Source organism: Equus przewalskii, chromosome 1 (assembly GCF_037783145.1).
Source record: "Equus przewalskii isolate Varuska chromosome 1, EquPr2, whole genome shotgun sequence".
Taxonomy (NCBI): domain Eukaryota; kingdom Metazoa; phylum Chordata; class Mammalia; order Perissodactyla; family Equidae; genus Equus; species Equus przewalskii.
This window is the reverse complement of record NC_091831.1, coordinates 179,505,809-179,531,631: the sequence shown is the minus strand read 5'-3', so window position 1 is coordinate 179,531,631 and position 25,823 is coordinate 179,505,809. Positions and strand designations below refer to the sequence as shown.

At 39.2% G+C, this 25,823-nt stretch overlaps 1 protein-coding gene across 4 annotated transcripts in view; it reads left to right on the top strand.

Annotated features, from left to right (window-relative positions):
• MIS18BP1 (MIS18 binding protein 1) overlaps positions 1 to 25,823 on the top strand; it is a 61,677-nt gene that overhangs the window by 23,742 nt on the left and 12,112 nt on the right. For all 4 annotated transcript variants that reach the window (XR_011542685.1, XR_011542684.1, XM_070629946.1 and 1 more), the window contains exons 6-11: positions 535 to 665; positions 3,167 to 3,254; positions 4,213 to 4,370; positions 6,986 to 7,137; positions 7,590 to 7,686; positions 9,701 to 10,568. Coding sequence is in view for 2 of the 4 variants with exons in the window: in XM_070629946.1 (XP_070486047.1) it covers positions 535 to 665; positions 3,167 to 3,254; positions 4,213 to 4,370; positions 6,986 to 7,137; positions 7,590 to 7,686; positions 9,701 to 10,568 (1,494 nt within the window). In the remaining 2 variants the exon portion in view is untranslated. The remainder of the gene's footprint in view (positions 1 to 534; positions 666 to 3,166; positions 3,255 to 4,212; positions 4,371 to 6,985; positions 7,138 to 7,589; positions 7,687 to 9,700; positions 10,569 to 25,823) is intronic.

The window sequence follows — 25,823 nt, the reverse complement described above, 5'->3', positions numbered from 1 at the left end:
AGATTTGTGGGTCAGTGATTTGATACTGCAGTTCATTTTTTCCAAACTGGAACCTCTTTGGGGTACTTTCCAAAGAGAAGGTCTGTGTGGTGAGGGTAATAAAAAACACAACATTAGATGGATCCAAACTACATACCTGCATGAAAGCGAGCGCAGTTTGGGTCCTGAGGAGAGGGACGGGGAAATATTCTTTGGAAGCCAGCATCAGTTAAGATGGAGTTGCAAGCCTTGTCAGCACCAGATATTTAGAGACGGCCCCTGCATCCTTGCTAATGAGATATTTTATACTAGGGATATCGTTTGGCCACAGTACAGTTTCTTGGCACTTACTCTGAGGATCACATTAGCCAAGCATTTGAGTTCCGCTGCAATATTTGGCCCCAGATGTTTTGTAATTAGATTAATAATATTGTGAGTGTATCTGGAGTACAAATTTATTACTCTATTATCAATTTGTATGCTTTATATTTGTACATTGTGACTACTAATAAAATGTGACTATTTTGGCCTTAACTAAGCTGTTTGTTCTCCTAGAGACATCACTGACATATATTGGCACAGTAATGCAATTATAGAACGGATTAAGCACAACAAACTGAGGACTTTATCAGGCAACATTTATATATTAAAAGGAATGATAGACCGCATTTCCATGAAAGAAGCAGGTAATGACTGTCATTATTAATTGATAAACTATTTTATATGTGAAGCAACCATATTTCTAACAGTAATATGCATAACACTTTAAATTAGCTTTCTTAAAATTATGAATCAATCAAAACTAAAAATTAAAGAATTGACCATATTATATAAAACTATGATATATGCTGATTTAATCACTCTTATTGACAGTTTAAATAAGTCCAGTGACAAAAAAACTCAAGTAAAATCGTCCTTATTTGTAAGGAATTGCTTTTAACTCCTTCATTCCTCTCATTGAGCCTGCCCAGCACAACCCCAGTTCCGGTATAATCTAATTTTCTGCCCGTGCCTTGCATGCCGCTAATGTGGCTGAAGAATGCACATGTGCAGCCTACTTTAGATTTACGATTACCAGCAGCAAGTGTGGTTTCTACCATATTTTCGTCATCCAGTACCTCCTCCCTCCGTCTCTCCAGTGGCGGCTGGAGGGAGGGGAACACCTGAGCGGTAAACAATCCGCAGAGAACTTCTGCTCCACGTCTACCCAGCTGCTTGTGTCTGTACCTGCTTTTATTACGAGGAGCTTCCCGTGGTTCTGTCTGTGTCAGCCTCTCCATTTGTACGCTAGCTCCCTTTTTTCCTCTTTTACTGAAGGATATCACTACAGTAATTCTCCCTGCTCTTGTCAAAAACCCCCCTCGTTTAACCACACTTCTTTCAGCCACTACTGCTCTAATTTACAGCAAAACAAGTAAGAAGATTGTTATATTTAATTCTTCTTGAATTCTTTCTCATTTTTTCTTGAATTCTCTTTATTTATACTTTAATCCCCAATTTTTCACCAAAACAGCCCTTATTAAAGTCACCAGTGGCCCCCACATTGCTAAATCCAGTATACACTTGACAAAGTGAATCACACGTACCTCCTTGGAACACTTTTTTTACTTAGCTTCTGGAATACCGTACTCTGATTTACTGCCTCGCTCCCTGTTCCTTCTTAGTTGCTTTACTTATTTTTCTCTTTCTTCTTTGCCTCTAAATAAGGGGGTAGACTAGGGCTCTTTCTACACACAGTGTTGTGCTGATTTCTTTTAGGCTTTAAACCTCATCTATTTGGTGATAAATGCCAAACTTATATCTCTAACCAAGATTATTCTGAGTCAGCCCTGATGGCCTAGTTGTTAAAGTTCAGTCTCTCACTGCTTTGGCAGCCCAGATTCATTTGCTTGTTGTGGAACCACACCACCTGTCTGTCAGTTGTCATGCTGTGGCAGCAGCTCGTACAGAAGAACTAGAAGGACTTAACAACTAGGATATACCACCATATACTGGGGCTTTGGGGAGGAAAAAAAACCAAGAGGGAGATTGGCAACAGATGTTAACTCAAGGTGAATCTTTCCCTGAAAAAAAAAAACAAGTCATTATAAAGAATATTCCCCTAGCCACTCAACTCATTTTCCATTTGCCCATTTGACATCTCTAGGATGTCTGCAGGCATCTCAAACTTAGAATGTCTGGAAGCTGATTTTTCTCCCTTGAATCTGCTTAGCCTGCAGTCTTCTCTCTCTTTCCGTGCTTCGAATGGTGAGCCACAATCTTTGGAGACATCCTTAATCCTCAGTTTCTCTCACACCTACATCTAGTGTGTCAGTACATCCTATTGGCATTATCTCTGTAATATATGTAGAAGCCAGGCCTCTGGTGCACCGCTGTGGTCCCCACCTCCTTCATCATCTTTTGTCTGAATCATTGCAGTAATGTCCTAACTGGTCTCATTGTTTCTCCCCTTGTACTTCACATACTCTTCTCAGAATAGCAGCTAACACAGTCCTGTTAAAGAAAGTCAAAGCTCGTCTGCTCAGAATCTTTCCGTAGCTTCCAGTCTCACCCAAACTAAAAGACCAGATCCGTGAATGACCCCAAGGCATTATAATCTCCCAGGGTCCCCCACTTCTTCCAGTACACTTCTGAGTAGCCTCCTAGTCATGCCTCACCCTCTCCAGCTCAGCTACGCTCATCTCTTTGTAATCCTTCAAACAGACCGGGCACACTCTTACCTCAGAGCCTGCCACCTTGCTCCCTCTGCTTCCAGTGTTTTAGCCCCATTTTGCCACAAGGCTCATTCTCTCACATCCTTCAGAGTTTTGCTCAGATCGTGCTATTTCAGTGAGAACTTCTCTGACTACCGTTTTTTAAAATGCTTCCTGCCCCCATTCTCGGCCAGCATGAACACACTGTACCCCACCCCCTTTAACTGCATAATTTTTCTCCGTAGCATCGATAACCGTCTAATAAACAAGATGGTTGACTTGCTGGTTTGCTTTCTGTTTCACACCAGAAGGCGAGGTCCATGAAGGCAGGGTTTTTGTTTGTTTGGTTAACTGCTGAATCCTCGGTATCTGTAACAGTGGCTGGCACATTGTAAGCAATAATTATGTATTTTTTGAATGATTTAATGAATTAATGACCTCTCTTTAAAATTCTAAGCTTTTAGATTTTTTTTTTTTGTTTATCATCATATTAGGATATCCAAATTATCTCATAAGGAAGTTTATGTTTGGATTTCCAGAAAAATGGAAAGAGTACATTGGTAATTTTCTAGAACAATTAAGGTAAAGTACTTTTTAACTTTTAAAAAACAACTTCATTGAGGTATAATTAACATTTGATGAAATGCACCCATTTTAGGTATAAAATTTGTTGAGGTTTTACAAATGTATGTGCTCATGTACCCAGTGTAAGCTGAGTTTAATTTCTTTTTTTAGAAATTCCAGTTTTGAAGCTCTCTTTGATCTCAGGCTTTCAGGAGGCAATAACACTGCTAGAATTTCTGTCATGTGGAATAAATCTAAAAGGAAAATAAAACCTTTGATGTATTTCGAGGAGTCATCGTCAGTCACCTACCCTTTAAGAGGCTTGTTGCTCTGAAACACGAGTCTGAAGTTCTTGGTCCTTTTTCTTTCATTCATATCCTTAGTAGTTATTGAGCGTCAGCTGCTTAGCAGACGCTGTCGGCACCGGGAGAACAAAGAATTTGATGAATTCTTGCCCTTAAGGAACTCACAGGGAATACAGTGATATAAATTAATAACAGTACACTGTAATAACTTATAACAAGGCCTAGCATTTTTTTTTGTAAAGGGCCAGATAGTATATTTATGGCCATGCTACCTCTATTGCACCTACTCAACTCTGCCTTTGTAGGGGAAAAGCCACTGTTGCTAGTACTTAAAGGAATGAATGTGGCTGTGTTTCAGTAAATGTATTTACAAAAGTAGGTGACTGGCAGGATTTGTCCTGTTATTTTCTTATAGCATCAGCTTATGAAGGAAGGATGAGAGTAGGGAGCGCTTCAGAGGTTCTCTTGGAGTCTTTTGCCTTAAGGTGTTGCACCTGAGTTCTCTACAGGGGAAGGGGTGGAAGTCATGATGGCTTAAATAATATAAGATTAAAGTAATCTTTGCTGGGGGAATGATTTATCTGAGGGAGTTGGTTTATTTGTGGGTCTCAGTTTTTGCTTTGTTTTTTTGAAAACCAGTATTAGAGAAAAAATACTATCCTTGCTTTTAGGGCTTGTGAAAAGAAAGAGGGAAAGACCAGACAAAAACAGAAAATGAAAAGATTTGTCCCTAACACACAAAAATCAGTGAAAAATGATGCAGGAGAAAGCCAAAAAGATGTTCTCCAAAGAACCAGCACCACTTACGACCTCGACTGTCATCAGGGGGGTATGTTTGCTCTTTTCTTCTCTGTTAGGATGATGGTAAAGCTTACGTGAGCTCCGTGGTGTGCGGTTGTCTACAGTGTAAGCAGCGTTGGCTTCTTACACTGCCCTGAAATTCCTGCTTTTTCACTAGTTAGGGAGGAGAAATTGCAATGCAGACTGCTCATAGTCAGCGTTCAGCTTACTTCATTAAATATTACCTTTTAATTAATCAGAACACCAAGAACACCGATAAACATACCAGTGAAAGAGGATTGTGTCCTGGACCCAAGGTGTTTAGGCTGCCAGCCTACCTCAAACCTATATTAAAGATGCCTGTATTTTTGTACTAATTTCATTCTTGTTAATAGACAAGGCCAGTTTGCTTTCATGGAGAAAATGGCATGTGTTTTTGAATGACCATTTGCCATGAAGGTAGCTGGCGGAACTGTTCTCTTCAACTCTGCCAAAGCTATAATCTGCCTCATGTCCCACCCACCTCATCCCATGCCAAAAAAAAGGTAGGAAGATTAACTTACAGCCCTATCTAGATAATATAGACGAGCCAAAGTTACTAGAATCTGTTGTATAAATTTCTGCCAATTCTTCCTTGACCTTATAACGAAGAGCCTTACAGAACTTCAAGAGTTCACGGCTGCTTCTGCCAAAAACGTGGCACCATACTGGATATAAATGTGCATGTATGTCACTCTCTCACCTGCCACACCTCACTCCCCTGCCCCTCCCTTTGAAACTTTGCTGTCCTTTCTAGTAGAGAGACAGGAATAAATTAAACATGTGAACGACTGCCTGCCCAGAGCTAGCAAAAATGCACTCCCTACTGTTGCTTCAGTTCCTTCTCAACCCTCCCTCATTTCATCAAAAATCATTCTATTCCTATGAATTTGGCACATTGCTTATTGTCATTGCTAAACTATCTTTAGTATTCTGGTGTCCTGGGGCTACACCACCTGCTATATTCTTTTTTCACTCCTAAATTTAAAAATCTCTAAAAGAATATCTCACTTTCAATCATTTATTAATCTCCTTTAGCCTTAGATCTTATCATCTCTCTACCCTATCATTCCTTTTCATTTAAAGCAGCGTTTTTCAGGAATTTGAGCTAAATTGTGAATATTATTGGTAAACTGAGAATACAAATGTAAAAGACTAAAGTTCAGTAAAGTTCAGCTATTTTACATGCTGGCTATTTCCACAGGAAAATCATTCAACAAATTTTTCTTTTCCTTTTTATTTATTTATTAATTAATTAATTTATTTTTGAGGAAGATTAACCCTGAGCTAACATCTGCTGCCAATCCTCCTCTTTTTGCTGAGGAAGCCTGGCCCTGAGCTAACATCCATGCCCATCTTCCTCTACTTTATAAGTGTGACACCTACCACAGCATGGCTTGCCAAGCAGTGCCATGTCCACACCCGGGTGAACCCGGGCCACCGAAGCGGAGCATGCAAACTTAACTGCTGCACCACTGGGCCGGCCCCTCAACAGACATTTTTAAAGCACCTTCCATGAGCTTTGATCTGTGTTAGCTGTTAGGAACTTAGAGTGAGTAAGACAAGATGCCTCCCCTTGGGAAGCTCAGTTTAGAGTCAGATAGTCTGTTTTGGATGTATCATTTTCTAGTGATTCATTAGATCTTTGTTTTACGAAACTGTTTAGACACTGAGTGTCTTCATGTCACGTGTTATTTTGAGTGGTGGTGGTTGGTGCTGTTGTTTTTGTTATTGTTATCATTACACTTTCCATGAGAAAACCACTAAAATAAAACAAAACCGTGTCTAATATTAAACAACTAAGGTTATGCAAAGGTGTCAACCAATGATAATTTCAGATAAAGTGATTGTGTGTGTTTTAATGATTTACCTAAAATGTGGTTTTGCATATTTAGTGCTATAATCAGTGTATCACAGTATTGCTATAAAAGCACTTTATCTCTGTTATCACGCACCAGAGTATATTATAAATGATCTATTATAAATCAGCCTCTTTCACTATACTGTGGTAATCTCAAGAGCAAGGACCATTCATTGTGTACCTTCAAGTACAGCCTCTATTCTAGAAGAATGACAAAATGTTTTTACAGTTTTATGAGTCCTTTTTAACTTGTGTAGGATTTCAGCTCAGTAACCTTTTGTTGAGCCTATATTGTATACTATTTAATTTGGTTTTGCTCAAAATTTTAGTTGGTGTAGATTTAGTTATACATTGGAGTACATAAACTAATTGAAAGATAAGAATTCTGTAGAAATCGAAGAAATATAAGGGAAATAGAGTTATTAGCTTCCTGTTTAGTTGATATGCAGTTAAGATGGACAGGAATTTGTATTTACAAAATGGGTTAACCTTAGTATTTTGCCTTTAGATATGACAAAGGAGATCCAAAACAGATGGTAATGAATAATATGGCTGTCTAGTTTTCTTTGGTTTTTTTTTTGAAGAGAATAAAAGTGATTTGAACAAAACATGGCCCTATGCAGAGTGATTTATATCATAATCAACTTATAATGAGTATTTGTGACATTGTATTAGGCAGATTTTTTAAAAATGAATTCTTTAATGTGGAAAGGCAGCTTATCTTTAAATGGTCATTTAATGAATTCTCATCTTTGTATTCACAGAACTGAAGAATAGTAAGCACGGTAGGTTGCCAGGAGCTACAGAATTAAATGTTTGCCATAGTAATCACCAAAATCAACCACCACTAAGGCTCCCAGATGACCAAATAAGTACTACTATTCAGAATGGAGGAGGACGTGGCTTCCTGACCGAGGTAAGCTTTCCTGTGCACTGCTGACATGTAGAGGGCTGGCGCGATGCTCCTGAAAGGTTCAGGACCAGATCAGAAATCGTGAGTTCTGTTTGAGTATCAGCTTTTCATTAGTTTTGGCACTTGATATTTATTTTCCCAGTGTCTCACTGGAAAAGTGCAGGCAACAATAGCAAGTCTTAGCTCTTAGAGTAAAGTTTAAATTAAAGGAAGTATATACATAAAAGCACCTGAAACGTCACAAGTATTAAATCAGTAAAGGACATATGTAAGATAGTGGATACCCACATGGTGCTTCCAGAGTTCAAGCTTGACTGGTGAGTCTCTGAGCGCCTCCTCTAATGAAGTGTGTAGAGCCATAAGTGCCTAGAAATGTGTATGCTTGAAACTCACTGAAAATGCTTGAGGCCATGTTTAATAATTGTTAAAATAAAAGTTCTCTCTTTGTTTTGAAGGAATTAATTGGAGAAAAGGAACATAAAAAGTCTACAAAGAAACTCAAAAATTGTGAAAGAAAAACAAATGAAAGAATAACTAGAAGTCAGAATCAAGGTAATATATCCTTATTGGATTTGTAGTAAGTAGAAAGCTACTATTTGAAATATTTTTAGTATAATAAAAGTGATGTCATAAATTTCCAAATCTAAAATGGTAAACCATCTATTTCAATTGGTTATAAATACTTGGCTTTGTTGTGTTTTTTTTTACATAAGATGATTTGCGTAATGAAATAATCCATTACTTTACCAGATTTACTTATGGGTTTGCCTCCTTTAATCTAGGTACTAAATAACTTTGTGTAAATCACGAAAGTATACATCATTTTAATATGCTTATAGGAATGTTTAAAGACTGTGAATCCTTTTATCAAATTAATACCGTGCTTTAGTTTTGTGAAAGTGTAGATTTTCAGGGTGATTTCGTTGAAATCCTACATATCAGAATTTAAAAAGCCTTTTCTCTACATATTAGCAAATTTAAAATTTCACACTTGGTTAAACCCATCATCTTAATAGCATATTTTTCTATTTTATTTCTTCTTATAAATAAAAAGTAATGAAAGTGAAGAACATTTATAAGTGTTTAAAGAAGTAGGATGGAAAGCAGTACTACTTAGACTACTAACTTCATACAGCTTAGGTTAAAGTAACAATAATAGGATGAATCTTTATTCAAATTATTTAATAAAATGAATAAAAATGTTTTGTTCAAAATTAGAAAGTTCAAAATTTTCAATTCCCAATTGAACATTTGAATCAGATTTTTATGAGGAATTAGAAGAAAGCACTCTCCTCATAATATCAAGATCTGTGATTCCATTGAGGAATCTTCCAGAAACTTTCTTGATTATTTTGGTTAGTACCACTTCTCCATGCATCATGATTTGGGGGCTGCTCTTCTCCCCAGCATCAGTGCTACCCATCAGTCTTCCATCTTGTAAAATGGCACATAATATGTGTGCATTGTTGCAGTATTTCACTGTGATGATTGGTGTGATGATTTATGGTTTATATATATTTATAATTGCAATTGGATGATTTGAAGTTGGAAATTAGTTTGGCTTCTGTAGTCTTAAGTTTCAAATTAGAGAATTTCTCTCATCTTAATTTGCTTTCTGTAACTAGTGATAGTATAATATTCTCGAGTTCTATATTAGTTGTTATCCCACCATGCTTCATAGAGTTTTGGGGATTCAGCAAAAGTATGTCTCTATGGCTACCATTGGGGATGAGAATGGGGCCATGCAGATGGAGTTCCATGTTCTCCTAACTCCCTCTTTAATTAGGACAGCTTCTATTCCATATATTGCTTACCTAGTAAGGGTTTAGCAACCGTAGTGGTTTTCTTATGTCTCCTAAACATTTTGCCTCTGAAGAATTGATTTAACAAATATTTATTTAGCATCTATGGTATATGTGAAAGACTCTGTACTAACTCAAGCAAAAAAAGTCCAAAAATGAGGACAAAGTTCTTACCATTAAGGGTTTTTCAGTCTAGTCGAAAGATAAGTGAGTATTATAATGCAGGGCACATTGTCAAACATGACATTATTTAAAAGTATCCTGAAAATTTAATGGAGAGCTTTCATTCAGTTGAAGGAATGAGGACTGTTTGTGGACTAGGTGCGTTAGGGAATAAAACAGAAGCAGGTGATGATTTGGTTTGTAGACGAGTGAAGGAAACTTTCCAAGTAGGATGAAAGACATTAATGAAAGTTGAGACTCAAGAAAACTTGAGAAACAGTGGTCCAATAGGCATAGAAGGGGGTTCAGATTTGAGTGCAGTGAGAGAACTCTATTGAAGGCCCGGCATGGGAGCTCATATGGACACTAAGTAGACTGAGAAGTCATGGATAGGTGAGTATAAGAAATAGTGTATGTTTACAGTTGGAGGGCAGTGATCTGAACGGACTGGTGCTTTAGGAAGATTTGTCTGACAGTAGTGTGTACAATGGAGTTTGTGGGGGAACAAAACAGTATATTTTATTTGTGAAAATATTTTTTCTAGACTTTGTTTATAGCTAACTTGAGATTTTGATCTTTGGTTTTGTCTTATGAAATTAAAGAGAGAACTGAAGAATTGAATGTATCCGTTGATATTCTAACATCAAGGAAACAGTTTTCCTCAGACAAAGAAAGAAAATATATGGCTGTTAATCACAAGGAAGCTTATATTTTAGTCACACCACTTAACTCTAAAAAAATGATAGAACGAAAATGCATGAAGTATAATCTCTCCTGTGGAACTATTAAGACACTAACCGATTTTGCAGTGCCAAAGCATCAAAAAGAAAGTGAATCAGACTTAAATGAAACTACAAGTTCTATCAGTAAGGCCACAAAGACATTAGAAAATGCATTTGAGTGTAGTGTGGGTCATAAAGGTGAAAACAAGGATGATCGCAGTGAATGTGATTTACTCACAGGCAACCAGAAAATAAAAATAACTCGTCCTAAAAAGGAGCAGATGGTCGCCTCTGATGTTAAGAAAAATACAAAGTTATCAAAATTGAATGAAATAGAAAATCAAGTAACTATGTCATTTTGCAACCATCGGTCTTCATCCGATTTGTCTAGTGAAGAGAGTGAAACAGAAAAGGAAATTAGAAGGAAAGCTGGAGCTGTTAAGAAAACCAGAGCAAGAAATACCAGAGAAACAGTAGTTCACCTGAGAAAAAGCACGAGAAACACCACAAGGAAAATGCCAGTGATTTCTGAATCTGAAATTGAAGAAAGTGAAAATGAATTTCATATCAAGCAAAAGAAAGCTAGATGTTCTGCTAAAGAAAATCTTCAGAAATCCCATATTAGGAAGGAGTTTCCAATTATTGAGGCGATGGGATCTGATAAGACCAACAGGCATTCCTTAGAACGTTTACCTGGTTTAACTCAAGATGGAGAATGGAATGAGAAGGAATTACAGAAGCTTCATTGGTAAGTAGTTAGATTTGACTCTGTAATATCTGGAGTGGCCACAAAACAGTTGAAGATATAAAAACTCCAATAAGGGGCTGATGTAATGACTTCTAATCATTAATACGGAAGAGGGGATCCAAAACACAAGGAGAAAAATTACAATTTATGCAGAGAATGGAGGGCAAATACAGATAACTTCTAACTAGGTACTTTGTGGCCATTTCAACAGCCTGCATATGAGGAAAGTAAAAGTGACCTTCTTTTCTTTTCATTCCCGTTTAATATTTCAAGACAGCCATTCTCCCTGAAAAAAGGTAACTATGTGAGGGGCTGGATATGTTAATTACATTGACTGTGGTAATCATTTCATAATGTATATGTGTATCAAATGATCACATGTACACTTTAAATATATATAATCTTGTCAATTATGCCTCAATAAACCTGGGAAAAAATATTTCAACACAGATAAATGCTGCTCTTTCACTTAGCTTCACATTTTAGGAAATATTTTATAATTAAATTTACTATTATAAAACCTTAAAGCTGAATTCAAACTTGTGGATTATTTAATCTAGTATTTTCCCCCTTATTTATAGAGAAGAAAATGGTCTCAAAAATTAGGTGATTTGTCCAGGGTTTCAGAGTCAGTGCTGCTGATACATCAGGTATGATAACAATTGGATTTGACTTCATAGACTTGACAGGCAGTTTCCGTAGTGTGGCAGTATTGGAAACCAGGTCATAGTTGAGCGGTGAGGAGAGAATGGGAGAGTAAAGGCATTCCAGGTGGACAACACCAGAAATTTGGCAATCATGGGGAACAGAAAGATGCATAGGTAACAGAAGAGAGTGACAATATGGGAAGGTGTGTGTGTGGTTGCTTGCTTATTTGTTTATAAGATGACTCATGCCGAAGCATGGTGGAGTGCTGGTGGAAATGATGTAGTAGAGAGAAAGGAAGATGTGATGGATAAGGGAGAGAAGGATGGCAGGGAAACATACCACGCCCAGTGTTCCACTCCCTTGTGATCCCCCAGCCTTACAACGTTTGGAATTCATTTTCAGATCTACCTTCTTGAGGCAGTCTTCCTAAGCCATCTCCATGCCACTGTACTCTTCCTTTTTCAGTTTCCTGCATGTTCCTTTTCTGTCTTATTTCCAAGCAGGGAAGGTAGTCTTCCTTCCTGTTCTCCAGAGTTCTTGGTTTGGGCTGCTTTCTTGCTATAGTGTACTCCTCAGTGATCTCTTCCTCCCAATGTTCTAACTTTCCTCTTTGAACAGGGACTCCCAGATCTGTATCTCTGATCCTGAATTCTTGTATTTAGGTTTGTATTTTCCTTTTCCTGCTGGACATCTCTACATAAATCTCACTTATAACTCTAAGTTAATATATGTCAAAAACCAAACTTATTTTTCCCTGCCTGTCTTCTTTGCCTGACTTTCCTGTTTCTGAAAATGTAATTCTTTCAGTCAACTAGGTTTAAACTCTTCTCATTTCAGTAGTTCCCTTTATCATTACAGTAGATCATTATGGTAGTATCCGTGGAGGTATATTCCAAGACCCCCAGTGGACGCCAGAAACTGCGGATAGTACCAAACTCTATATCTACTATATTTTTTCCTATACATGCAAAAAAATAAAATACGTGATAAAGTTTAACTTATAAATTAGGCCCAATAAGAGATTAATAGTAAATAGAACAATTATATAATAATAATAAATAGTAAACTAGAACAATTATAATAATGTACTGTAATAAAAGTTATGTGAATGTAGTCTCTCTCTCAAAATGCCTTATTGTACTGTACTCACCCTTGTGATGATGTGAAGTGTTACAATGCCTACGTGATGAGATGAAGTGAGGTGAATGATGTAGGTGTTGTGACATAGTGTGATTTTTGGACCATGGTTGACCGCAAGTAACTGACACCGTGGAAAGCAAAACCACAGATAAAGGGGGGCTAGTGTATTGGGGTTTTTTGGCTGTTTAATCTAATTAGTTCCCAAGGAGCTATAGATTCTTCTACAGAGTCATTCTGTCAGCAGCCTTCTTCTTGACACTACTCTTTTTCAGGTCTTTAATGCCTCTTACCTGAACTATGGAAGTAGCCTTGTATTTGTACTTTGTTCTTTTCATCTGTGTAATCTGTTTTATACATCTCCAGATTAGTCTTAATGTATAGTTGTGGTTCTGACAGATCAGAACCGTCATTGGGGGCCAGCCCAGTGGCGTAGCAGTTAAGTTTGCACATTCCACTTTGACAGCCCCGGGTTTGCCGGTTCCAAACCCGGGTGTGGACCTACACACCAGTTGCAGCCATGCTGTGGCAGCTGTCCCACATATAAAGTAGAGGAAGATGGGCAGGCACAGATGTTAGCTCAGGGCTAATCTTCCTCAAAAAAAAGACCATCATTGCATTCTTACTCATCTTTAAATTATGTAAAGATTCTGTCTTGCATTGAGAGCATGTGATATTTTGACCTCAATTATCCTTTCCAGCTATATCCGCCATCATTTCCTTATGGTAAAGGTTCTCTTCCTATACTGTGTGTTCGTACCACCTAAGGAGGTTTTTAAATGCTTCAACTGGAGAGATTCCAGTTCCCAGTAAGGTGGAGTAAGCACACGCCACTCTGTTTCTTCTACTGTGCAGCTGTAGAACCTAGACAGAATGCACGAAGCACATTTTGTTGACTCAGGAAGGTATATAGTAGCAGAACAATTGGAGAAGACTCGAATTTTAAGTACCACCAAACTGGCAGTGAACTTCCAGTTTTTCTCCTGGTATTCCCCAAGCTAGGCTCACGGCCACCTAAAACCTGCAAGTGGACGTGGAGGCATGACAAGGAGAATTCAAAGAGAAGCCCTCCAGTTCTGGCTTGAGGAGCAAGGAAAAAGGACTAGTAACACTTAGAAATGGTAGAGGAAATGCCCGAGTTCTCTTTTTCTTTTCTGCCTTCTCTTATATCCCAGGCCCCGTGCAGTCCGCAAAGGTGGCAGTCACAGCAGCAGCTGGGCCCCCCAGGTACCGACAGCTCTGAAAGTGGGGAACCTTCCTCTCCAGTCAGAGGAGGAGAGGCCTCAAGAGGGTGGGGCAAACTGTGTTGTATTTTTCTCTTTCTGTCCTTTGCTTGGTACTGGAGAAAGATGCACTTGTATGAAGTATGCAGCAGAGCTGGGTAACTAAAGCCCCAGCTGTCAGCCAGACAACCAAAAACTGGAACCCTCGGGAGCCAAAAATTGCAGAGAGGGAGGAGCTAGGGAAAGCAGCCCTGTAAAATTGTTTTGGGGCTTTTAGGCTCACCCGAGTTGCAAGTGTATGGATCTGATCCCAAACAGCATACCTAAAACTTTGAGAACTGAACTAAGAGGTAGACCAGCACCCAGTTTCGAGGCCAGCCACCCCGTATCCCACACGTGGGATATCCTAATAGCACTGCAGTGTTTTAAAAATGGAACTGACATTGAAACTGCAACCACAGAAGACTGATTGGGATTTATAGCTCAGGTTACAATCAGATTGTTTGCCTGCTAAAACAAAAATATTAACCTTCTCCATATGAAATAAATAAGACCCAGAGTCTTATAATGTTTCAAAATACCTAGGAAATAATCCAGAATTACTCAACATAGAAAGAACTAGGGAAATTTCAACTCTCAAGGAAAAAGACAACCAGCAGATGCCACTGCTGAGATGACACAGATGTTGTAATTATCTGACAAGATTCTGAAACAGGTATATAAAAATGTTCCAGGAACTTTAAGGTCAAACATTCTTGAAATGAACAAATTTAGAAAATCTCAGCAAGAAATAGACGATAGAAAGAAGGAGCAAGTGCAAATTTTTTTCCTTTTTTTTTTTTTTTTATTAATGTTATGATAGATTACAACCTTGTGAGAGTTCAGTTGTACATTTTTGTTAGTCATGTTGTGGGTACACCACTTCCCCCTTTGTGCCCTCCCCCCACCCCCCCTTTTCCCTGGTAACCACCGATGAGATCTCCTTATCAATATACTAACTTCCACCTATGAGTGGAGTCATATAGAGTTCGTCTTTCTCTGACTGGCTTATTTCGCTTAACATAATACCCTCGAGGTCCATCCACGTTGCTGTGAATGGGCCAATTTTGTCTTTTTTTATGGCTGAGTAGTATTCCATTGTGTATATATACCACATCTTCTTTATCCAATCATCAGTTTCCGGGCATGTAGGTTGGTTCCACGTCTTGGCTATTGTAAATAATGCTGCGATGAACATAGGGGTGCAACGGACTCTTGAGATTTCTGATTCCAGGGTCTTAGGATAGATACCCAGTAATGGGATGGCTGGGTCATAGGGTATTTCTATTTTTAACTTTTTGAGAAATCTCCATACTGTTTTCCATAGTGGCTGTACCAGTTTGCATTCCCACCAACAGTGTATGAGGGTTCCTTTTTCTCCACAACCTCTCCAACATTTGTCGCTCTTGGTTTTGGATGTTTTTGCCAATCTAACGGGTGTAAGGTGATATCTTAGTGTAGTTTTGATTTGCATTTCCCTGATGATTAGCGATGATGAACATCTTTTCATGTGTCTATTGGCCATATTCATATCTTCTTTTGAGAAATGTCTGTTCATGTCCTCTGCCCATTTTTTGATCGGGTTGTTTGTTTTTTTGTTGTTAAGCAGTGTGAGTTCTTTGTATATTATGGAGATTAACCCTTTGTCGGATAAGTGGCTTGTAAATATTTTTTCCCAATTAGTGAGCAGTTTTTTGTTTCAATCCTGTTTTCCCTTGCCTTGAAGAAGCTCTTTAGTCTGATGAAGTCCCATTTGTTTATTCTTTGTATTGTTTCCCTCAACTGAGGAGTTACAGTGTCCGAAAAGATTCTTTTGAAACTGATGTCAAAGAGTGTACTGCCTATATTCTCTTCCAGAAGACTTATTGTTTCAGGCCTAATCTTTAGGTCTTTGATCCATTTTGAGTTTATTTTGGTGAATGATGAAAAAGAATGGTCAATTTTCAATCTTTTGCATGTGGCTGTCCAGTTTTCCCAGCACCATTTGTTGAAGAGACTTTCTTTTCTCCATTGTAGGCCCTCTGCTCCTTTGTCGAAGATTAGCTGTCCATAGATGTGTGGTTTTATTTCTGGGCTTTCAATTCTGTTCCATTGATCTGTGGACCTGTTTTTGTACCAGTACCATGCTGTTTTGATCACTGTAGCTTTGTAGTATGTTTTGAAATCGGGGATTGTGATTCCGCCGGCTTTGTTTTTCTTGCTCAGGATTGCTTTAGCAATTCGCGGTCTTTTGTTGCCCCATATGAATTTTAGGATTCTTTGGTCTATTTCTGTAAAGAGTGTCATTGGGATTCTGATTGGGATAGCGTTGAACCTGTAGATTGCTTTAGGTAGTATGGACATTTTAACTATGTTTATTCTTCCAATCCATGTGCATGGAATGTCTTTCCATCTCTTTATGTCATCATCAATTTCTTTCAAGAAAGTCTTGTAGTTTTCATTGTATAGATCCTTCACTTCCTTGGTTAAGTTTATCCCAAGGTATTTTATTCTTTTCGTTGTGATTGTGAATGGGATTGAGTTCTTGAGTTCTTTTTCTGTTAGTTCATTGTTAGTGTATAGAAATGCTACTGATTTATGTACGTTAATTTTATACCCTGCTACTTTGCTGTAGTTGTTGATTATTTCTAATAGCTTTTCTCTGGATTCTTTGGGGTTTTCTATATATAAGATCATGTCGTCTGCAAACAGTGAGAGTTTTACTTCTTCGTTACCTATTTGGATTCCTTTTATTTCTTTTTCCTGCCAAATTGCTCTGGCCAACACCTCCAGTACTATGTTGAATAGGATTGGTGAAAGTGGGCACCCTTGTCTTGTTCCTGTCCTCAGAGGGATGGCTTTCAGTTTTTGTCCATTGAGTGTGGTGTTGGCTGTGGGTCTGTCATATATGGCCTTTATTGTGTTGAGGTACTTTCCTCATACCCATTTTATTGAGGGTTTTTATCATAAATGGGTGTTGGATCTTGTCGAATGCTTTCTCTGCATCTATTGAGATGATCATGTGGTTTTTGCTTTTCATTTTGTTGATGTAGTGTATCACATTGATTGACTTGCGGATGTTGAACCATCCTTGTGTCCCTGGTATAAATCCCACTTAATCATGGTGTATACTCTTTTTGATATATTGCTGTATTCGGTTTGCCAAAATTTTGTTGAGGATTTTTGCATCTATGTTCATCAGTGATATCGGCCTGTAGTTCTCCTTCTTTGTGTTGTCCTTGTCAGGTTTGGGGATCAGAGTGATGTTGGCTTCATAGAATGTGTTAGGGAGTACTCCATCTTTCTCAATTTTCTGGAACAGTTTGAGAAGAATAGGTATTAAGTCTTCTTTGAATGTTTGGTAGAATTCTCCAGAGAAGCTGTATGGTCCTGGACTCTTATTTTTGGGGAGGTTTTTGATTACCATTTCTATTTCCTTATTTGTGATTGACCTATTCAGATTCTCCATTTCTTCCTTATTCAGTTTGGGGAGATTGTAGGAGTCTAGGAATTTGTCCATTTCTTCCAGGTTGTTCAATTTGTTGGCATATAGTTTTTCATAGTATTCTCTTATGATCTCTTGTATTTCATTGGTATCTGTTGTGATTTCTCCTCTCTCATTCCTAATTTTATTTATTTGCGATTTCTCTCTTCTTTTCTTGGTGAGTCTGGCTAAAGGTTTGTCGATTTTGTTAATTTTTTCAAAGAACCAACTCTTTGTTTCATTGATCCTTTCTATTGTCTTTTTTGTTTCAATATCGTTTATTTCTGCTCTTATTTTTATTATTTCCCTCCTTCTACTGACTCTGGGCTTTGTTTGTTCTTCTTTTTCTAGTTCTGTTAGGTGTCGTTTGAGGTTGCTTATGTGAGCTTTTTCTTGTTTAGTGAGGTGAGCCTGTATTGCGATGAATTTCCCTCTTAGGACTGGTTTTGCTGCATCCCAAATGATTTGTTATGTCATGTTCTCTTTTTCATTTGTCTCCAGATAATGTTTGATTTCTTCTTTAATTTCTTCAATGATCCATTGTTTGTTCAGAAGCGTCCACATTAGTCTCCACATTTTTGCACCTTTCTCTGCTTTTTTCTTGTAGTTGATTTCTAGTTTCATAGCATTATGATCAGAAAAGATGCTTGATATTATTTCAACTCTCTTGTATTTATTGATGTTTGCTTTGTTTCCCAAAATATGGTCAATCCTTGAGAATGTTCCATATGCACTTGAGAAGAATGTGTAACCTGCTGTTTTTGGATGAAGTGTTCTATATATATCTATTAAGTCCAACTGGTCTAATTTTTCATTTAATTCTATTATTTCCTTGTTGATTTTCTGTCTGGATGTTCTGTCCATTGGTGTTAATGGTGTGTTGAGGTCCCCTACTATTATTGTATTGTTGTTGATGTCTTCTTTTAGTTCTATTAAGAGTTGCTTTACAAATTTTGGTGCTCCTGTGTTGGGTGCGTATATATTTATAAGTGTTATGTCTTCTTGGTGGAGAGTCCCTTTTATCATTATATACTGTCCGTCTTTGTCTTTCTTTATCTGTTTTGCTTTGAAATCTACCTTGTCTGATATTAGTATAGCGACAACTGCTTTCTTTTGTTCATTATTAGCTTGGAGTATTGTTCTCCATCCCTTCACTCTGAGTCTGTGTTTGTCTTTGGGGCTGAGGTGTGTTTCCTGGAGGCAGCATATTGTTGGATCTTGTTCTTTGATCCATCCTGCCGCTCTGTGTCTTTTGATTGGGGAGTTCAATCCATTTGCATTTAGAGTGATTATTGAGATGTGGGGGCCTACCACTACCATTTTGTGTCTTGTTTTCCGGTTTTCTTCAGTTTCCTTTGTTTCTCGTCCCATGGTTTAATCTGTTCTGATGTAGAGCTGCTACTCTCTGTTGTTGTCCTTCTACTTATCTCCTCTGCTCTTGGTTTTGTAGCCCCTTTCCTTTTTTGGATTTTTCAGGAATGAGGGTTTTCCTGAGGATTTCCTGAAGAGGTGGTTTTGTGGCAATGAACTCCCTTAATTTTTGTTTATCTGGGTAAGTTTTTATTTCTCCATCGTATTTGAAGGATATTTTCGCTGGGTAGAGAATTCTCGGCTGTAGATTTTTGTCCTTCAGATTTTTGAATATATCATTCCACTCTCTTCTAGCCTGTAAAGTTTCTGCTGAGAAATCTGCTGATAGCCTGATGGGGGTTCCTTTGTAGGTTAGTTTCTTTTGCCTGGCTGTCCTTAGTATTTTCTCCTTGTCGTTGACTTTTGCTAGCTTCACTACTATATGCCGTGGGGTTGGTCTTCTTGCATTGATAAAGTTTGGAGATCTATTGGCTTCTGTCACCTGAAGATCCATCTCTCTCACCAGATTTGGGAAGTTCTCAGCCATTATTTCTTTGAATAGGCTTTCTGCCCCTTTCTCCTTCTCTTCTCCCTCTGGTATACCTATAATCCTTACGTTGCATCTCCTAATTGTGTCTGATAATTCTCGGAGAGTTTCTTCATTTCTTTTTAGTCTTACTTCTCTCTCCTCCTCTGCCTGCAGCATTTCTATATTGCCATCTTCCAAATTGCTAATTCTTTCCTCCATATTATCGGTCCTACTGTTCAGTGCATCTAGATTTTTCTTAATCTCCTCTATTGTATTCTTCGTTTCCAATATTTCTGTTTGGTTCTTCTTTATTTTATTTTATTTTTTTTTTAAACAGGTGTCTTTTTTTTTTTTTTTTAAGATTTTTTTTTTATTTTTTTTCCTTTTTCTCCCCAAAGCCCCCCGGTACATAGTTGTATATTCTTCGTTGTGGGTCCTTCTAGTTGTGGCATGTGGGACGCTGCCTCAGCGTGGTTTGATGAGCAGTGCCATGTCCGCGCCCAGGATTCGAACCGACGAAACACTGGGCCGCTTGCAGCGGAGTGCGCGAACTTAACCACTCGGCCACAGGGCCAGCCCCTGTTTGGTTCTTCTTTATAGTATCAAACTCTTTTGTGACATAGCTCCTGAACTCGTTGAGTTGTCGGTCAGAATTCTCTCTTAACTCATTGAGTATTTTAATGATGGCTGTTTTGAAGTCATCATCATGTAGGTTATATATCTCATGTTCTTTGGGATTGTTTTCTGTGTATTTGTTATTTTCTTTCTGTTCTGGAGATTTAATGTATTTTTTCATATTGCTTGATGTTGTTGATTTGTGCCTCCGCATAGAGATAGAGTTTAGTTGCTCCTTTCACTTGTTTCTGCTGCTGCGGTGGGGGAGCAGCTGTTTATACTGCACCAACCAGGAACCCTATCTGCAGTTGCTAACTGGGCCTGGGCCCCTCCTCATAGTCACAGTGGTCCTTTGGATTCCCTCCTCTGCTGTGGGGGCCGTCACAGGGGGGCTTCAGGCTGCTGGTGCCTACTGTTGCAGCCCACCTAGACGTGCTCCCTCCTTGGGGTCTGCAACGGTGTTATGGGCTTTTCCAGCGGCCAGGGGTAGGATCACTTATATTTGTCGCTCCGTCACTGTCGGCACCCACCAAATCTCACTTGTCCACTATGGGTCGCAGGAGAGCTATTGGCATCTTCTACAGTCTGTGGTTAGTTCACCTAGCTATGCTACTTTTGTCCTGGGGTCTTCCAGCCTTGTGGCTGCCGGATGGGTGCTTTCTACTAGTGCTGTACAGAGGCTTTCCCTGAGGTTGCTGTGAGCCTGTAGGGTTTCCCCCTAGGCTACGGAGCCGGGTCGCTGGAACTCCACCCAGCCCCAGTCCTGTTCCCCAGGAACTCGGGGAGCCCTTTGCCCTGTCTTCGGGGATAGCCGGAGATCCTGATTTCAGTGGTAGCTGGTCAGCTGCTGCCCTGCCTGATATTCTCTCCGGGACCCTCCCGGTGTTGTGGATGCTGGGCGTGGCCCCTCCGCTAATAGCAGACAGAGAGTTTTGTCTGCTGCCCAGGCAGAACTCTGGAGCTTCCCCTCCGGGCCGGCCTCTGGAGCTCCCCCTAGCCCCAGTCCTCTCCGAGATCTCCAGCAATCCCTTACCCCACGGGGCGGGCAACAGCAGCTGGGGGTCACCTCGCCCTCTGGGGTTCTCTCCGGGACTTTCCCGGAGTTGTGAATGCTGGGTGTGGCCCCTCCGCTAATGGCAGACGGAGAGTTTTGTCTGCTGCCCGGGTGGAACTCTGGAGCTTCCCCTCCGGGGTGCAGAACCGGCCTCTGGAGCTTCACCCAGCCCCAGTCCGCTCCGAGATCTCCGGCAATCCCTAGCCCCACTGTGCAGGCAGTGGCAGCTGGGGGACCTCCGTACCCTCAGTGATTCTCTCTGGGACCCTCCGGGCACCGTGAACACTAGGCAGGATCTCCCCGCCAATGGCGGGGAGAGACTCTCCCCACGGGCTCAGGTGTGTAACTCTAGAGTTTCCCTTTGCGTTTAGGAGTAATTGCAGGGGGTTTAGGTAGGGTTCTGGTCACCTGTTTCCACCATCGCTCCTCTGTTGTGTGCTCGCTCCTGCCCTAGATGTGTGTTGATCTTCTGGGGGCGTCTGTTGGAAGAAAGCCACTTGCAGGTACTAGGCTGTTCGGTCAGGGTCGGAGAGTTTTCACCTTTTTCCACATCCTCCCGGAGGAAAGTCCGTCTGCCTTCCGATGTATATTCGCGTGGGTCTCTCAGATGTCCTGAGATGCTGTCTGGATATCCTTTGTTAAGCGATAAGTGTCTAAATAATTGTAGACTCGAAGGGGGAGAGACAAAGAGGACTACTCAGGGCGCCATCTTGGATCCTCCTCCTCAAGTGGAAATTTTAGAACTGAAAAATGATCAAAAGAAAAACTCATTGGATAGGCTCAGTAACAGAATGGAGATGACAGAGGAAAGAGGCAATCAGTATCAGGAATAAAGGAATAGCAAGAGAAATGGTAACTGGGTAAATATAATAGAATGTTCTCTTGAGTTCTTCAAAATGTTTAATGGTTGAAAGTAAATATTACCCTGTGTGATGGAGTTTTCGATATGTATAATATCGTAATACATAAAACAAGTACACCACAAAGAGGAAGGGTGAACAGGCTTATATGATGGGAGTTTTTGCATTCTACTTGAAGCAGTAAAATATTGACTCTAAGGAGACTGTTAAGTGTGTATGTATTAATCCTTAGAGAACCACTATAAGACTACACAGAGATATCTTCAAATATTTAATAGATAAATTTAAAATACTAAAAAAAAAAATTTAACCTAAAAGAAGGCAGAAAAGGAGAAATAGAAAACAGAGGGAACAAAGCAGTAAACAAAGAATAAAATGGTTGAGGGGCCAGCCGGGTGGCACAGCGGTTAAGTGCGCACATTCCGCTTTGGCAGCCTGGGGTTTGCTGGTTCGGATCCCAGGTGCAGACATGGCACCGCTTGGCAAGCCATGCTGTGGTGGGCGTCCCACATAGAAAGTAGAGGAAGATGGGCACGGATGTTAGCTCAGGGCCAGTCTTCCTCAGAAAGGACAGGAGGCTTGGCAGCAGATGTTAGCTCAGGGCTAATCTTCCTCAAAAAAATAAAATAAAATATAAATAAATAAAAGAATACAACGGTTGACCTAAATCCAAATATCATGACGTTGAATGTTAATGATCTAAGCTCCCCATTTAGACAGGTTGACAAAGTGAATTTAAAAACGTGGTTCCACTGTATACTCTGTAAAAGAAACTCACTTCAAATACAACATAGGAGAATTAAAAGTAAAAGTATAGAAAAATACCATGCCAACTCAAATGAAAGCTGGAGTGGCTGTACTAACATCTGTCAAAGATTTCAATATGAAGTAAATTATCAGGGATTAAAAAGGACATGCTAAAATTATAGAAATGTCAGTTTACCAGGGAAGCATAACGATCCTAAATGTGTATGCACCTAACAACAAAACCTCAAAATACATGAATCAGAATCTGACAGGACTAAAGGAAAGGACTGAACTGAAAAGATCGTCAAAGCCACCGTTAAAGCTGGAGACTTCAGTGCTCTTCTCTTGGTAATTGATAGCAGCAGTAGACAGAAATAGCAAGGATATGGAAGAACCGACCAGCCATCCGCCAGCTGTACCTAATTGGTGTTTATAGGACAGTCTTCCCAACAATAGAGGAAAATATGATTCCCAAGGGTAGGTGGATCATTCACTAAGATAGAACATGTACTAGATCATAAAACAAATCTTAACAGATTTAAAATAACTAAAGCCATACTGAGGGTGTTTTCTGACCGTAATTGAATTAAACTACAAGTTAATTTTTAAAAAGATAAAAGGAAAATTTCCAGGCTGTTGAAAATTAAATTACGTACTTGTAAATAATCCATGGGTCAGAGAGGAAGTCTCAAAGGAAAATAGCCTGCATTGAACAGAAATAAAAATCTATCACAACCTGCAGTGTGAGCAAGTTCATAAACAGCTTTACAGGGTGCTTTCACAGAGCCCAGCTCTCTTCCTGACTTCCGTGGTACTTTCGGCATCAATGAATTGTGGTACATTCTTACAATGAATGAACTAGTGAGTAATCGAAAGGAAGAACTATTGATAGTCATGTGTCACTTAATGATGGGGACACATTCTGAGAAATGCGTCGTTAGGCGACATTCTCATTGTGAGAACATCATAGAGTGCACTTACACAAACCTAGGTGGTATAGCCCCCTACACACCTAGGCTCTATGGCACTAATCTTAGGGGGCCACTGTCATGGCCCGTGTATATATATATATATATTTGGTTTGTTGACCGAACCATCATTATGCGATGCATGACAACTAGTAAGAACTTGAATGAATTTCAGAAGCATTATGCTAAGTGGAAAAAGCCAGCTCAAAGGTTACATTCTGTATGATTCCACTTATATGACATCTTGGAAAAGACAAAACTAAAAGGAAAGGAAACAGGTCACGGATTACCAGCGGTTATAGTGGTGGATGGCAACAGTGGGTAACTAGGCAGCTTCTTCAGTGAGATAGAACTGTTCTGTATCCTAATTGTGACAGTGGGTCTACAAACCTATACGTCTGTTAAGAGTCATAGAACCATACCCAGAAAGACAATTTTACTGTATGTTAACTTAAAAAAAAGTTTAAAAAATGCCTAGACTGACATACCTACTATTAAAATATTCAGATACGGCAGGCTTGGGTTTCAGCTGTGCTTCTGTAGCTTTCAAAGCTCTGACCTACAGCCATTCCTTAGAAATTTACTGTACTTTAAATATGAACTATTTTCCATTCCCTAGCCGTAGGTTGCGTTTCCTCATCTTCATTTCTTTACCCATATTGTTGCCTCCTTCTGACCTATTTTTATCCATCCTTCAAATTTTCTCACGTCACCTCCTCTCTGTGACCTTTCCTTGTCGTCACCTGTTCCTGCTACCCTCTCAGTTAGATGTGATGCCTCTTTCTTGTGAACAACATAAAGCAGTTCCCATCCTGGCTGCACACAAAATTATCACCGAGGAGCTTTTGAAAAATGCAGTGTTGCCACCCCGGACTACTGAATTGAAATCTTCAGGGTAGAGTCCGTGAATCTGTTTGCTTGTTTTATTTGTTCGCTTATTTGCTTGCTTGCCTTTTTGCTGTAAGCTCTTCAAGTGATGCAGAGTTGTGCCCACTGCTTTGTACCCCTCCTCATGCTTCCAGCTTAGTAGGGTAGACAGATACTTAGCAAATAACCACTGTGAGAAGTTTATGAGAATAGATGTCAGGGAAATTTGATTTAGCTTAAGCACATACTTGAACTGAGGTCTGAAGGGTAAATAAGAACCATTTAAGCCAAAGATTCATGGTAAGTGCATTTTAAATAGAACAGCATCTGTAAAAGTAGAAAGGAAGAGAGCGTATATAGACATACTGAAAGAAGGCCAAGTGCCTGGAGTACAGAGTGAGGGAGGAACGGTACAGGATGAGACTAGTGTAGGGAGGAGTGTAGCTCACAGGAAGTATTTGGGTTTTTGTGCTAAAAATAGAGTTTTAAGTAGGACAGGAGTGATGTGATTAAATTTGCCTTTTAGAATTATCTGGGATAAATTAGAAGTGTGTTAATTACAGACTAATTTTTTATTAAGTGCATTAAGTATTTTTATTATGACAAAATAGTCCTTTTAGGCAGTTCTGGACTTGCAGATTGGCTATGTAGGCAAATAGGGAAGCTTGAGCCCAAAATTCCTTGAGTTCTCTGCTTTAGGACACCTGTGGAGTGATTAATTATGCAAAAGAGAACATTCATTGATAAGTGTTCAATGCCCTTAAGTATCTGTTTTCCTTTTATGCATGGAGTGAGTGGTATTCTGTAGTTAGTCACGAGAGCCGATTCTTAAATTTTCAGGAGTTTTACTAATTGTTTAACAGTCATTTTTAAAAATTAAATAATATGAACTTACAATTAAATTTATTAAAAACAAAGTAGTACTCTAAACTCATCTCTTCCTAATTATTTTGCTACATTTTATTATCTATGCCCTTAAGGTTCTCTATATCTACTGTATCCGTATGGTGGAAACTCTGTATAATCTTGTGCTATTGCACATTTCTTACTCCACACTCAGTGACATGTTGGTAGCTTGAAGTCAGCCACAATAGGAGTATTTACAATATGGAAATTGGCAAACATTACAGATCAGGACTTCTTAACCTCAGAGAGCTGGTTGTGGAAAATTTACCAGCATAACACTGCGTAGGTTAATTGGGGAGTTAAATAGATCTTTTCTGGCTAAACTATCAGCCTAACTGCAAAATAGGAAATTGGGAGTGGCGGGGGGAGCAGTAATATGTATACCAGGTTCTAAATAATCGTTTACAAATGAACTTTTAGAATGTAACTTATTATATTAACTTACAGTTTGTTTTTATTTCAATTTTCATTTCCCTCAAGTATTATATCTAAAATACTGAGTTCTGGGGCAGGCCCAATGGCTTAGTGGTTAAGTTCACACACTCCACTTCAGTGGCCCAAGGTTTGCCAGTTCAGACCCTGCGTGTGGACTTAGCAACACCGCTCATCAAGCCAGGCTGAGGCAGCCTCCCACATACAAGAACTAGAAGGGAGTACAACTAGGATCTGTACCTATGTACTGGGGCTTTGGGGAGAAAAAGAAAAAAGGAAGATTAGCAACAGATGTTAGCTCAGGTCTAATCTTCCTCACACAAAATAAAAAGCAATTGGCAGAAAAGACCTGTTAGATAAACATAAAAGAAAAAAATAAAATAACATGTGAGTTCTCTGGATAACACTTTTTAATAA